The sequence below is a fragment of the Muscardinus avellanarius genome (genome assembly GCF_963383645.1).
Source record: "Muscardinus avellanarius genome assembly, chromosome: 1".
Taxonomy (NCBI): Eukaryota; Metazoa; Chordata; class Mammalia; order Rodentia; family Gliridae; genus Muscardinus; species Muscardinus avellanarius.
The window spans coordinates 66445631-66462080 of record NC_137786.1 but is presented as its reverse complement, the minus strand read 5'-3'; the positions used below and the strand labels follow the sequence as shown (position 1 = coordinate 66462080).

The window sequence follows — 16450 nt, the reverse complement described above, 5'->3', positions numbered from 1 at the left end:
TGGGGGTACAGTTCAGAGACAGAACACGCCTGATTCAACCCCCTGCCCAGTACCACCAAAAAAAAAAAAAAAGCCTCAGCCAGGCGCGGTGGCACACACCTATACTCCCAGTACTTGGGAGGCCAAGACAGGAAGATCCCAGCTTCCCAGCTTCAAAGCCAGACTCAGCAACTTAGTGAGACCTTGTTTCAAAATAAAATAGAGCTTAGGGTATAGCTTAGAGATGGAACACCTCTGAGTTCAATCCCCAGTACCACAAACAAAAAAAGCTTCAGAAAATATCATACACCTAAGCCAGAAGCTTTGCATCACTCTGCTGCTTTTAGGCTTCATAAGTTATTGTAGGAAGTAACCTGACAAAGGAAATATAGCCCATAAAATGAGTAAAATCTCATACAATGGAATCACTATCTTCATGTTTACCACCATATTTTAATCATTTATCACCATTTAACAGTTTTAATAAAATACAATCTCATTAAAGGCATTAACACTACACAATGTTATAATGTAAACTGAATAGAAAAAGTAACATGCCTAATTGTCACAACTCAAGAAATATCTACCATATACTATCTTAAGTATGGTAAAATAATACATTTTCAGCATTTCTTTAATATTAGAGACCAAATATAGTACTGCATTGATATACTTTGTATTTGATCATTAGGGATAGAATATATATATATATCCTAAATAGACTCAGTAACAATATTTAATTCACTTGTTACTTAGAAAAATTTTCAAAACTGACCTCTGAAATACTTTACTTACCATTATAACCAACCTACATGGTCTCAGACTACAATTATGAGTTTTATAATCTACCACACAGTACAGAGTAGGATGTTTTATTACTTAAATTTCCCACAGTGTGTGGTAGCGCACACTTGTATCCTAGCATTTGGGAGGCTGAGACTGGAGGATCACGGTTCTTGGACAGCCTCAGCTACTTAGTGAGGCCCTCCGCAACTTAGTGAGACCCTGTCTCAAAATAAAGAATAAAAAATAGGGCAGAGGGTGTAGCTCAGAGGTCGAATGTCCCTGGGTTCCATTCCCAGACCCTAAAAAAAAAAAAAAAAATTCCCTTCTACATCATACTTCATTCCCAACTATTTGTATATGTGTATACCACAAGGTACCATTCTTTTTTCTTTTTCTCATTTTTTTTAATACTAAGAATTGAACCCAAAGGCATTTTACCTCCAAGTTACACACTCAGCCCAGTTTTACTTTTTATTTTGAAATACAATCTCACTAAGTTGCTGAGGGTGGCCTTGAAACTGCGATCCTCCTGTCCCAGCCTCCCAAGCACTAGGATTACAGGCATCTGTCACCACACCCAGCTAATAACTGGTGCTATTTTTAAAATAAAACCGGTATTATGTTATATAAGACACTGTATTAAGGGTACTTTCTTACTAAATATCCTAAAAACATGATTTTCAGTGGCTATAGAACTTTAATATTAGGTTATATCATACTTAATTTTCCCATTTCCTGTTCTTAAAAAACTCAGATTATTTCTAATCTTTTGTTATTTCAATGCACACTGTGAAATCACCTTACATATAGATCCATGTATACATCTCTGATTATGACCTTCGGATAAATTCCTAGAAATGAAATCACTGAATCAAAGGATATGAATATAAACACTTCAACATTGCTTTCTAGGAGTCAACCCAAACTGACTCTTGCATAAGCATAGGAGTGTAAATTCCATACTGTCATTTTTAAAACTACCAACTAAGGACACTAACTACATCTACATGTTATATTTTATAACTAAACTTGTGACAAAAAATAGGGACAGAGAGTTTAAAGTTATATTCTCTGTCAAGAAACTAAAATGGCCCATTCATGCTAAGAGGATACCATATGCTTTGATCACCAAGAAAAGAAAAGGTTGACATCATACAATGGCACTCTTTCTCTACAGAGATGTGGGATGGAGATGTGCTAGAAGGTGGAAATAAGATTTTCTTGAAAAACAGCTATAAGTCCACCCCAACTGAGAGAAATATAAAAAATGGCCACAGAATTACCTACCACTGAGGTAAGGCTCCTGAACTATGATAAAGTGAGAAAATAAAAGCAAATGTGTATCAAAAGTGAAAAAGGGATAACAATTACAGTTGGGGGATGGTCTCTCCATTATCCTGAGATTCTATCCATCTCAGATTTTTTGTATTAATAGGCATTTTTTTCTTGTTTTTTGTTTTTGCTACTGGTAATTTAACTCAAAGGCTTTCTACCTCCAAGCTATATTCCTAGCCCACTTTATTTTCTGTAAAACAGGGTCTTACTAAGCTGCTGAGGGTCTCACTAAGTTGCTGGGGTGAGCTACAAATCTGCTGCCTATTTCAGCTTCCCAAGTACTAGGATCACAGGTGTTAGCCACCATGCTCAGCTAATCTGCAACATTTTTATGAAGTCATAGTTAACAGCGGGTAGCAGGGTTTGGGTTTGGATAATTAACAAGACAAAATAAAAATTAAAAGAGTGGTTCTTTTTTTGAAATTTCACTATTCCTTAAAATCTAAACATCTTGAAATAATGCCATAATGCCCAGGTTTAATAAAAAAAAAAGAAAGTAAATACACTATATATTTAAGAAGACCAAGTTCTGAGCAGAGGGGAATAAAAATAATACACACTCACTATGATAATTGACCTGTCCAAAATTTTGGAATTAAAAGAAGTAAACTTAGCATTTAATGTTTGGATAGATTTATAGTTTGAAACCCTGGCAAAGAAAACAAAAGTTATTAAAAAAAAAAAACCACAAATAATAACTGGGTGTGTATTGGAGGTAAAACGCCCGAGTTCAATTCCATGTATAAAAAAAAGAAAAAGAAGAAAAAAGAATAGTACCTAGTGGTGTTGGTGTATGCCTTTAATCCCAGCACTTGGGAGGCTGAGACAAGAGGATTGCATAATAACAATTTATGTATGGAAATAAGGGTAATTTATTGTTTTTTTCTTCTTTCTACTTTAATATACTTTCAAGACTTCCTATGATGTGTATCTATAACTTATTCAAACAATTCAAAATTGTAAAATAGTTAATATCACTAGGTTTTAATCATTTTAAACACAAAAATTCTGAAACAAAAGGCCAAAATTAAATAGAATTCAGAATTTTATTCTTGCTCCTAATCATTAAAATGCTGAGGTTAAAACAGGAATGGTTGAGCCAGGCGTGGTGGCGCACGCTTGTAATCCCCGCGCTTGGGAGGCTGAGACAGGAGGATTGCACAGGTTCGAAGCCAGCCTCAGCTACTTAGTGAGGCTCTCAGCAACTTAGTGAGACCCTGTTTCCAAATAAAATATAAAAAATAGGTCTGGGAGTATAGCCCAGAGATAGAAAGCCTCTGGGTTCCATCCCCAGTATCACCAAAAATATAAATAAATAAAACAGGAATGGTCACATATGCCTATAATCCCAGTACTTTTAAGGCTGAGACAGGAAGATCACAGGTTTGAGGGCAGCCTCAGCAATTTAGTAAGACTCTGTTTCTAAAGAAAATATAATTTTAAAGGGTTGGAGTGTAACTTGGAGGTATAAATGCCCCAGGATTCAATCTCCAGTACCCAAAATGAGATAAAATTAAAACAAAATATAATTCTAAGATTGAATAGCTGAGAAGTAATTTTGTCCAATCATTCACTACAAATATATAATTGCTAATGCTAGCCTAGAAATTTAAATATAAAGAATTTTTGACAATGCATTTCACCTTGAACTACTCTTTCAAAAGGCACTATAATAACATCTTTTTTCAATGCATTGAAACCAAGAGCGCATGCTTGTAATCCCCAGCATTTGGAAGGCTGAGACGGGAGGATCGTGGTTTGTGGACAGCCACAGCTACTTAGTGAAACCCTTTGCAACTCAGTGAGACCCTATTTCAAAATAAAGAATAAAAAAATATATAGGGCCAGGGGTGTAGCTTGGAGGTAGAATGCCCCTGGGTTCCATCCCCAGTACCACCATTCTATCCTGTTATTGATAAACGGAACTCTGCAAAGAAATTCTAAATTTGGGCATAATCCCCAATTCCCTATGCAAAGAAGCATAGTTTCCCAAGAATTTACAAACCCTGTAATCCACAACCCTGATAATTTCTGATACACATACCAAAAAGAATGTGCATTCTTTCCCCAATTTCCAGTATTCCCAGTACAGATTTACGACTATAAGTGTTCCAATCATCCCAATTTTCCAAGCCCTAATTGTTCTGTTATAGTTAACAAAATTCCTGATACTACCTTTTATCTCTCTCAAAACCTAAATATAAAAAGTAACAAATGATGCACTAAAAGGATGTTTTTAAATAAGTCTTTTAAAAATCAATGCATTGAAGCCAGGCATGGTGACACATGCTTGTAATCCCAGCATTTGGGAGGCTGAGACAAGAAGATCGTGGTTTGCAGACAGCCTCAGCTACTTAGTGAGGCCCTTTGCAACTCAGTGAGACCCTGTTTCAAAATAAAGAATAAAAAAAAAAAAAAAATAGGGCCGGGGTGTAACTTGGAGGTAGAATACCCCTGGGTTCCATCCCCAGTACCACAAAAAAAAAAGGTCAATGCACTGTAATAGTTAATTTGTTTTTTGTAGTAATGGGGATTGAACCCAGGGGCATTCTACCTCTGAGCTACACTGTAGCCCAATTTTTTTTTTCCATTCTTTATTTTTTGGTGGTACTGGGGTTCATGGAACCCCTTCTACCTCTGGGCTACACTCCCAGACCTATATATATCCATCCATATCTCTCTCTCTCTCTCTCTCTCTCTCTCTATATATATATATATATATATATATATATATATATATGTATGTATGTATGTATGTATATGTATGTATGTATGTATTTATTTATTTATTTGGAAACAGGGGCTCTTAAGCCAGCAAGGCTGGCTTCAAACCTTATGATCCTCCTGTCTCTGCCTCCCAAGCGCGGGGATTACAAGTGTGCACCACCATACCTGGCTTGTAATAGTTAATTTGTTATAGAACACATATTGATGATAATCTGTCAATAGCTTAATTTATACATCAGTAGTAAATATATTACATTTTGTTAGCAATCCACCAGCTGTAACAATTCTTAATAATTGATATGGCCAGGAGTCCTGGTGCATGCCTATAATCTCAGTACTTAGGAAGCTGAGACAAGAGGATTGCAGATTCTAGGGCAGCCTCAGCAACTTAGTAAGACCCTGTTTCAGGACCAAAAAAAAAAAAAAAAAAAAAATAGGGCTGAGGATGTGGTTCAGAGGAGAACATCCCAGGGTTCAATGGCCAGTGCCATAAAAACAATGTAACTCATAAGTTTGGATAGGTAATAGCTGTTAAAATATTAATTTTTACATGTTGAAAATGTAAGATCGATCAATTGTTTTTCTACTTTGTTCACTTGTTTTTCTATTTTATTCACTGCTGTATTCCCAGATCCTAGAGTAATGCGTAGGACTTATTTAGTAGATACTCAAATATTTATGCAATAAAAAATGAGTATATGTATGCTAAACATGTTTTTGCTCATAATTGTTTAATCTTCAGAAACCAAGATTCTAAACCATGGAAATATCAACCTAATACTGTACATCCTAATAAACTATATTTACCAAATTAGCATCAATTCTTACATTGAACCTCCATGACAAGTCGTATATTCAATAGATTAGTCAGTCATTAAACATTTCCTAGTCTATTAACTACAAATATTTAGTTTTACTTTTAATATCTCTCAAGGTCTCACTGAGTAAAATGTGAAGTGTTTTTTATTTCGTGAGTTATATATGTAAAAGATTATTTCATATGAAAGTAAAAGTTCCAATCAGATCTTGTCGGTCTGTTCTATATTGCTAGGGAATTTTCATTACTCTAAGAACTGTCACACCTACGGCTGGGAGTGTAGGTCAGGGGTAGAATGCCTCTAGGTTCCATCCCTGGTACTGCAAAAAAAAGGGCTGGGATTCAATCCTCAGTATCACACACACACCAATAGATAAATAAACAAATAAGATAAATATTTAAAACAACTGTCACACCTATCTTATGAATTACACAAATTATAAATGTTAATTTATTACTACTTGCTACTATGTGCAGGACAAAAGTATGGCTAACTGGACTGAATTAAGTCTGGCAGCCAATATGACACAACAATTCTGCCATGACAAAATCTAGTTGGAGAATGCAACTCACAGAGATTAAAAGCTTTTTTTCCTTCTTCTTTTTTGTTTCCCAATTCTGGGAATAGAACCTAGGGGTATTCTACCTCCACGCTACAGCCCCTGCTCTAGTCTTTGCTTTTTTTCTTTTGGCAGCATTGGGGATGGAACCCAGGGGTATTCTACCTTCAAGCTACACCCCCAGCCCTATATTTTCTTCATTTTGAAACAGGGTCTCACTAAGTTGCAGAGGTCCTCACTAGGTAGCTGAGGCTGTCTGCAAACTGAGATCTTCCTGTCTCAGCCTCCCAAATGCTGGGATTACTAGCATGTGCCACCACACCCGACCTAGTGCTATTTTTTATTCTTTATTTTGAAACAGGGTCTCACTTAGTTGCAAAGGACCTCAATAAGTAGCTGAGGCTGTCCGCAACTGCAATCCTCCTGTCTCAGCCTCCCAAATGCTGGGATTACAAGCACGTGCCACCATGCCCAGCTGATTAAAAGCTTTTTTAACCAACAAGAAAACCATATAATTTCTGTCTCAAATGAAAAATAAAATACACAATGAATGGTGCTCGAGCACCATTCTTTTTAGCATTCATCTGTCTCAAGATAATGGGCCAGTGATGAAAGGTCTTTAAATACAAAAGGGGATATAGGAAAAATACCCAAAATTAAAAACACTGTGAAACTTCATAATGTTTTCAAGGGAATAACAGTTCTTAAACCTTGGTTCAAAGCAACAAAACAGGAAATACAGTTTGGTAGGCCTCAGTATGAATTTTCTTTAACAGTGCTCTTTGGAGATAAGATCAAGAGACATCATAATGAAATTTAATTGCATTTTGGCTTTTAAAATTGGAGGGAAAAAGCCATAATACTTACTTTGTAAATAGTGCAAAACCATCAGTACAAGACTATAGCTGTTTAAAGTACCACGACTGGCATCATTTATCTCATGGTGACGTGCCCACTTCTTAACCACCAGGACTAATGGACGAACTCGATTTTCAACTGCAAGTAAAATTAGAACTTAGAAAGGGTAAGAAAATATTATAATTTCTTTCAAAGTTTACATAATTCCCAACTCCATGCCAACAAAAAGACTCTCGATGTGCTAAATGCTGTTTTTACCAGAAATGTGAGACTTACTTCTAAACTTACCTTAGTTACTTTTTAAAAACTATCATTTATTAAAATGCATTTTATCACCGGGCAGAGGCGGAGACAGGAGGATCGCGCAGGTTCGGAGCCAGCCGCACTGGCTTAAGAGATCCTGTTTCCAAATAAAAAATATAAAATATGTCTGGGAGTGTAGCCCCGAGGTAGAAGGGCTTCCAGGAACCCCAGTACCACCAAAAGAAAAAGAAAAAATGCATTTTATCATCTATAATTCTGGTAACACATGATTTTAATGTAAGAACACATGCAAATAACAAAATAAGATACATGATACCTAAATACAACTAAAGATTTATTGCTATTTACTATAAACATCTTTAAAATAGAATAAAGATCTGGGCCTGGTGGGCATGCTTATAATTCTAGTACTTGGGAAGATGGGGCAGGAGGATCGCAGTTTCAAAGCAGCCTCAGCAACTTAGTGAGACCCTGTTTCCAAATAAAATATAAAATGGGTCTGGAAGTGTAGCCCAGAGGTAGAAGGCCTCAGGTTTCCATCCCCAGTACCACAATTGAAAGAAAAAAAAAAAAAAAGGAATAAGAATGAAAGAAAAAGAGAAGCTGATAATTATTTAGAAATAAATAAAAAACTTACGGTATGCATAAGTTCTGAGAAGGAATGTGTTTCTTATTCCAACAATATTGTTTACATTCAAGTCGAACTCCATACAACTATTTTAAAAAATAAAGCAAACTTTAGCTCTTAAGTACAAATAACCTCTCATCCTAGCAATAAACTGACACCAATTCATCCAGTGATGCAAAATAGCATGGGCCCCAAAGCCAGACTTGTGTTTCTAAAAGGAAATACTAAAGAAATAAGAAAACAAAATATTCTCAGTACGTCACTTTATTTATTTTATTTATTTTTTGGTGGTGCTGGGGGTGGAACCCAGAGGCTTTCTACCTATTTTATTTGGAAACAGGGTCTCACTAAGTAGCCAAGAGCCTCACTAAGTAGCTGAGGCTGGCTTCGAACCTATGCGATCCTCCCATCTCAGCCTCCCAAGCACGGGGATTACAAGTGTGCGCTACCAAGCCCGGCAGTATGTAATTTTAATTTAATTTAATGATCTGATCTAGTGTGTATTAAAAATATAAACAAAGATGGCGCTGAGCATGGTGGCGCATGCTTGTAATCCCCGCACTTGGGAAACGAGACAGGAGGATCACGCTGGTTCAAAGCCAGCCTCGCTGGCTTAAGAGACCCTGTTTCCAATTAGAAAATATAAAAATAGGTCTGGGAGTGTAACCCGGAGGTAGAAGGGTACTGGGGTACCACATACACACACACACACACACACACACACACACACACACACACAAAGATTACTCTTAAAGACTAGAACGTCCTGATAAAACTCATAATCTTTCATTAAAGCAAAATTATGAGATCAAAAACAGTCTTGGCAAGCTATCCGACTAAGTTATATATTCTCAAATCATCTGGAGCTACATACAGCACTATGTATATTAGAACAATAAGAATCAGCTAGGTATGGTGGCCCATACCTGTAACTCCAGTGCTTTGGAAGCTAAAACAAGATCATAACTTTGAGGCCAGTCTCAGCAACTTAGCAAAACCATGTTTCAAGGTAGAATACCACTGGGGTTCAATCCCCAGTACTAGGAAAAAAAAATAAAAAGCCAAAAAAATGAAGGCTCAATGCACACATTGCATTCCCCCTAAAAAGGCTAGTAAATTAACAAGATCATTGTCAAATGTTGCTGCTGATATGTAGAAAGAGTTATAATACTGAAACACATTACAAAAATATTTCTTTGAAAGCAAAGATACACAATTCACAACTCAGAAAACAGGGCAACAATGACAGAATCTAAAATAATGATGGAATCTACAAACAAGGATTAATTTACATAAGTCAATTCTACTTATATCTACATACTGAGATCCAATTTTTTCTGAAATTTTTATGTGAAAAGAATGCCTAATACAAAAACAAAATTCCCTTCTATAGCTTTTATTTATCAAATTTTAAATCTACCATCTTAGTGTTTTGTTTTGTAGAAGCGAAGAGATCTCATAAATCTATTATTCTTGCTTACTGATAAAAATGGACAGTGGTATGAGAGCTCAGATATCATACCTGGCTTTGGGAAACTGATGATAACAAGAGTTATACTCTTTAATTATGTTTGTATAAACTTAACACTAAATTCAATTTGTACATTTTCCACATAACTCAATGAATAACCACTTAATACTAGTCAGCAACTGAACTAGAGACACACCAAATGTTCAAACTCAGGGGAATGGTTAAGTTAATGACAATCTGTTTACTCAATGGAATACTATAAAGCCATTAATAATGCCACAGCTGGGTATGGTGATGCATGCTTATAATACCAGCTATTTGGGGGACTGACAGAGAAGGATCAAAAGGTTGAGGCCAGCCTCAGCAACTTAGTGAGACCATGTCTTAAAACAAAAAATAAAAAGGGGTAGGGGTAAGCTCTGTGTATAGCATTCCTGGATTTAACCCCTAGTATTGAAAAAATATAATAATGATTAAAAAGATAATGCCACAGAAAAATACTTAATGACAAATATTCATGATATATGGTTAAACATAAAAATCTCAACTTTAGTTACTAAAAATTTCTTTATGCATATGCATATAGAAAAGAGGCTGAAAGATTTATACCAAAATATTAACATCAGTTACCTTTGGGTATTAGGAGCAGGCTTTTGGTATTTTTCATTTATTTATGGTTTGTATAGAGAAAAATTATGAAATGTGGTTATAATGGTTAACAAAAGTTTATATTATTATTAAATAAAAAGGATAAGCTGGATGTGGTGGCTCACGCTTCTAATCCCAGCATTTGGGAGAATGAGACTGGAGGATCACAGTTCATGGACAGCTTCAGCTACTTGGTGAGTCTTTGCAACTCAGTGAGACCCTGTTTCAAAATAAAGAATAAAAAATAGGGCAGGGGGTGTAGCTCAGAGGTCAAATGCCCCTGGGTTCCATCCCCAGACCCGCAAAAAAAATAAATAAATAACATTTTTATGTAACTATGACCACAATCATATATTACTTAAAATTATAGTTAATATTTTTAAGTTTATTTATCTCCTTATATATTTTATATCTTTATTTTAAGAAACATTATCTCTATTTACTTGAAAGAAATTTAAGAAATATTTTATTCTGAATGGATGTTTAAATAAATGGAAGGGAAGGCTTGAGCCAGGCATTAAGGTTTGTTTAAAATATATATACATATGATGGGTATGGTGGCACATACTTGTAATTCCAGCATTGGGAGGCTGAGACAGGAGGAGCGCACGGGTTCCAAATAAAGAAAACCCTTTTTATAAAATAGGTATAAAAGTATAAAATAGGTCTGGGAGTATAGCCCAGAGGTAGAAAAGCCCCTGGGTTCTACCATCAGTACCAGTAAAAAATAAAATAAAATTATATATATATGCAGTCACGTGTTATTCACAGTATATATGTCCTATAAAGTTGCCACAAACACTGAATAAGCAAGAACTGAACCACTCCTACTAGGGGATTCATAGTATTAACTCTGCTAGCCTGATCACAACAGTTTAATCAACCAGTGAATACATAACCTTGATTTTATACTGTGTTTTTGCTTAAAGACATCTTATTTAATGTATATCATTGACTTATTAACAGTGAACTCATGGCCAAGAGCACAATAATAGTATAGTATGCAAGGCCTTTGGTTCAATTCCTCCATGCCACAAAAAATGAAAAATATTTTTCCAAAAATATAAAGTTACTATACATCTAAAGACAGTTTTCCCTAGAGCACATCAAAGCCTTCTTGCACTTACAACACTAGAGAGTACTCCAGTATCATGGTTGAAGGCCACTCTTATCAGTCAGAAAGCATAAAAATGGTCAACACCTAGTACTCACTAGACTGTGAGGACATTGTATGAAACCTGAAGCAAAAAAAGCAGAGTGTCACCTTATTCAACCTCAACTGGGAACAAAGATATTAGGTGACGCAAAAAATTTTACCACTCAGCAGGTGGCTGCCAATGATCACTAAACTGTGAGGATACTGATGTAGAGAGAACAAATAAATTTGAGCAACCAGGCAACTCTTAAAGATGTAAATCCATGAGTAAGAAAGCTCATCTGTATGTGTGTGCTATGTGTGTGTATAATTTCAGTGGTACTCTTGCAATAATGGACAAGAAAAACTTGGTTTATCACAATCCTGCTTTTAGAAAACAATAGTTAGCCGGGCATAGTGGCGCACACCTGTAATCCCCGCACTTGGGAGGCTGAGACAGGAGGATCACACAGGTTCGAAGCCAGCCTCAGCTACTTAGTGAGGCTCTCAGCAACTTAGTGAGACCCTGTTTCCAAATAAAATACAAAATAGGTCTGGGAGTATAGCCCAGAGGTAGAAAGCCTCTGGGTTCCATCCCCAGTACCACCAGTGATAACTGTATCTAAAATAAACTCCTTAGTATTAGATATACATCAAATTCCATTATTAAGATTACGTCTGGAAAATGCATTACATTTTTATGAGTCAAGAGATCATTAATTATTTACTTTTAATTTGTTTGTGTGTGTGGTACTAGGGATGGAACCCAGGGGCATTATACCTCTGAGCTACACCCCCAGCCCTATTTTTTATTCTTTATTTTGAAATAGGGTCTCACTGAGTTTCAAAGGGCCTCACTAAGTCACTGAGACTGATCATGAACCCAAATCCTCCTGTGCCTCCCAAATGCTGGGATTATAAGAATGTGCCACAACACCCGGCTCTAATTATATATATTCTATGGTAATGGAGATTGACCCCCAGGGAAGTGTGTGTGCGGGGGTGGGGGGTTCTACCACTGAGCTAAACCTCCAGCTCTTTTTTTCATTTTTTAGTTTGAACAAGGTCTCATCAAGTTATCAAGTTACCACATCTTGGCCTCCAACCTGAGATTCTCTTGCTTCAGCCTTCCAAGTACTGAACTACAGGCATGTGCAACCATACCCAGCTGGCAAGAGATCATTTTAAATCCAAATATTCTTTTTTTTTTTTTTTTTGGTGGTACTGGGGTTCCTGGAAGCCCTTCTACCTCCAGGCTACACTCCAGACCTATTTTTACATTTTATTTGGAAACAGGGTCTCCTAAGCCAGCGCACACGGCTAGCTTCGAACCTGCACAATCCTCCTGTCTCTGCCTCCCAAGCGCGGGGATTACAAGCGTGCGCCACCACGCCCGGCTCTAAATCCAAATATTCTTAAAGCCGGGAGTAGTGGCTCACGCTTGTAATCCCAGCATTCAGGAGGCTGAGACCAGAGGATCGCGGTTCGCAGACAGCCTCAGCTACTTAGTGAGGTCCTCTGCAACTCAGTGAGACCCGGTTTCAAAATAAAGAATAAAAAATAGGGCAGGAGGTGTAGCTCGGAGGTCAAATGCCCCTGGGTTCCATCCCCAGACCCGCAAAAAAAAAAAAAAAAAAAATCTTAAAATTGGATAGTCTCAAATATTCAAATATCAAGCAAGATACCTACAGGTAAGCATGAGGAAGACTGCTCAGATTATTTAAAAAATCATTTCAGCAGGCGTAGTGGCTCACACTTGTAATCTCAGCATTCAGGAGGCTGAGACCGGAGGATTGTGGTTCACGGACAGCTTCAGCTCCTTAGAGAGGCCCTCTGCAACTTAGTGAGACCCTGTTTCAAAATAAAGAATAAAAAATAGGGCAGTGGGTATAGCTTGGAGGTTGAATGCCCCTAACCCGCAAAAAACAAACAAAAAAATTGCAAAGTGATTTCTTCTTTTTCTTTTCAAAGTGATTTCTAAAACCTGACAATCTTGTGCTATAATATACATTTCTTAACTACCTAAATTACATGAATAGCTAAAAATAATCTAAAGCAAGAGTGACAAGAGAATTTAGTGATTACTTACCTGACTTTATCCCTGAACTTCACAATTGGCACTTTTGCTCGAATCAGCTGAGGTCTCTCAATATAGCCAGCTGAAAGAGAAAAGATAATGTGAATATCTGCCAATGTTTCTCAAATACATAGTGTTCCAATACACATCTTTTAAAAATAGTACTTTACCAAGCTAAAACAACTTAAGTAAATACTGTCTTTGAGAAAGAAAGCAAATAAATGAGGACATTATCAAATTCTCTAGGACTAAAGCCTAATAATAACATTTAGGAGGCTATATACTAAGGTTATTTTTAGAAAAAGTACTAAAGGTAGTATGTGCTAATATATATATATATATTTATTTATTTATTTATTTATTTATTTTTGGTGGTACTGGGAGGTAGAATCCAGAGGCTTTCTACCTCCAGGATATACTCCCAGACCTATTTTATATTTTTATTTGGAAACAGGGTCTCACTAAGTTGCTGAGAGCCTCACCAAGTAGCTGAGGCTGGCGTCGAACCTGCCTCAGCCTCCCAAGCACGGGGATTACAAATGTGCGCCACCACACCCAGTTCAGTATGTGCTAATATTTAACAGTACCTATCAGGAATCAGAATATTGGAAGAGTGAAGAAATACCTATGCTGTCAACGTGGGGACTGGTAAATTCTGGTATGGCACATAGTAAGAAATGGTAGCCAGAGAAATCCTATTACAAATCCTATTAAAATTGGAAATGCTTGGGCTGGGAGCGTGGCTCAGTGGCAGAGTGCATGTTTAACTTACTCATAGGCCTAGGGTTCAATCCCCAGCACTGAATTAAAAAAAAAACACACTGAAAATTGGAAATGCTTGCAACAGGATATGTAAGGCAGGGACACATTCAAATAACTATGCTCTCTAAGGGCCAAAACCAAATATATATATTTTTTTATTCCATCAAATTTTTAAATTATTCTGAGTTAAAGTAACACATGTGAATTGCAGGAAGTTACAGAAATGTACAAAAAGGAAACTACAAACCTTTCCTAAAGGAACAATTTCCTAATTTTTTAGAGAACAGTACCTGATTTAAAATAAGTAAATAAATAACTTTTCGTTATTATGTTTTTAACCACCATAAAATAGGATTTATGTGCAAGAACTCAGTAAAGTGTAATGAAAAATTAGATTAGGAGTAAAATTTGAGTAGCAAGTACAGGTTCTGACACTAACAAACTATCTGTTCCACAGGCTACTTACTAAAATACATTGATCACCAGTCTCTAACTATTAAAAATAATAACAAAGAGGAAAAAGCATCCCTTATTTGAATTAGATCATCTGTAAGGCCCCTTTTTAAAACATTTATGATCCTAATAATAGCTACTAAAATCTATTTAAGCCAGGCATGGTGGCGCACACTTGTAATCCCCACGCTTGAGAGGAGGAGACAGGTGTATCGGGCAGGTTCAAAGCCAGCCTCAGCTGACTTAAGAGACCCCGTTTCCAATAAAAAAAATATATAAAATAGGTCTGGGAGTGTAGCCCGGAGGTAGAAAGGTTCCATCCCCACTACCACCAAAAAAAAAAAAAAAAAAGTTTATTTAAGGTATGAATTACTTCTTTATTTTACAGATGCTATAATGTCCAAGGAAATCAATCATTTGATTTATTTCTCTCCTAGATTTAAGTTATTCAAAGCCAGAAATTCATTTCTTGATCTTGTACTTTCCAGCTGAAAGTCTAGCACATGGGTATCTATTAAACAAATGGACAAATAGTTTTCCAACATCACCCAGTTAATCTTTCTTTAAAATTCTGTGGAAGTTTAAAATAATGTATTTGAAATGGTTTAATCTGTATATTAAAAACTATCTAGACGCCGGGCGTGGTGGCGCATGCTTGTAATCCCCGCGCTTGGGAGGCGGAGACAGGAGGATCGCGCAGGTTCGAAGCCAGCCGTGCTGGCGTAAGAGACCCTGTTTCAAAAATATAAAAATAGGTCTGGGAGTGTAGCCCGGAGGAAGAAGGGCTTCCAGAACCCCAGTACCACCAAAAAAAAAAAAAAAAAAAAAAACTATCTAGAGTCAGTTTAGTAAAGAATAAAATATTATAAAATTAACTAAGTCAATAATTTTACTTTCTATTAGAGTAAAATATTTGGGCTCCATCTTGAAGGACAAATTTTTTTTTTTTTTTTTTGCGGGTTTGGGGATGGAACCCAGGGGCATTTGACCTCCGAGCTACACCCCCTGCCCTACTTTTTAATCTTTATTTTGAAACTGGGTCTCACTGAGTTGCAGAGGGCCTCACTAAGTAGCTGAGGCTGTCCACGAACCGCGATCCTCCAGGTCTCAGCCTCCCAAATGCTGGGAATACAAACGTGCGCCACCACGCCCGGCTTAGGAACAAATATTTTTAAAACAAGTAAAGATATATACCATTACAAAACAGATAACTTTCTCCCTCACATGATACCTATAGAACTTTATTTGTATCATTCTTTTGGCTATTCAGATATCCTGCATTACAGCTATCTATTCATGCCTTATTATCCCTAATGGTCTATAACCTTTTGAAAAAAAGGACTAAAGTCCATGTGTCTTTGTATCCCTCACAATGCATCCAATGAGGTATGGTGCAAGTGAGCGCAATAAAGACTGCTAAATAAATGGGCCTTAAATCAAAGTTTAAAAAAATTTAGTTGAGCCGGGCGTGGTAGCGCACGTTTGTAATCCCAGCATTCGGGAGGCTGAGACAGGAGAATCATACAGGTTTGAAGCCAGCCTCAGCTACTTAGTGAGGCTCTCAGCAACTTAGTGAGACCCTGTTTCCAAATAAAGTATAAAATAGGTCTGGGAGTGTAGCCCAGAGGTAGAGAGCCCCTGGGTTCTACCTCCAGTACCACCAAAATAAAAAAATTTAGTTGGAAAAAAGGATCTAAATTATATCTATTCTGACCAGAAAATATAACTTAAGAGAAAATAAAGCAAGAAAATACTAAATAAGTAGTTAAGTCAGATGACATAAGAACTTGAAGCATGTCAGACTTACAAAGTCTAGTACAGAAGTGTTTATGGACTAAGGTGAGTATATGCCGTGCTTCAGTCTTCTGATTTACCTGAAAAAAATAAGTTAAAAATAAAGTGTTTTTTCATTATCTTACTTAGCTTAGTATTTTTTTAAGTATCTTAACA

General features: G+C 36.6%; 1 protein-coding gene across 9 annotated transcripts in view; it reads right to left on the bottom strand.

The window, feature by feature from the left end:
- Nucleotides 1-16450, bottom strand: part of TENT2 (terminal nucleotidyltransferase 2) — a gene marked incomplete at both ends in the record, with an annotated part of 54718 nt that overhangs the window by 23755 nt on the left and 14513 nt on the right. For 3 of the 9 annotated variants that reach the window (XM_080709766.1, XM_080709767.1, XM_080709770.1), the window contains 4 exons: nucleotides 7072-7200; nucleotides 7964-8040; nucleotides 13298-13367; nucleotides 16308-16386. In XM_080709766.1, coding sequence (XP_080565892.1) covers nucleotides 7072-7200; nucleotides 7964-8040; nucleotides 13298-13367; nucleotides 16308-16386 — 355 coding nt within the window. The remainder of the gene's footprint in view (nucleotides 1-7071; nucleotides 7201-7963; nucleotides 8041-13297; nucleotides 13368-16307; nucleotides 16387-16450) is intronic. The other 6 variants (XM_080709768.1, XM_080709769.1, XM_080709771.1 and 3 more) reach the window with 4 other exon arrangements.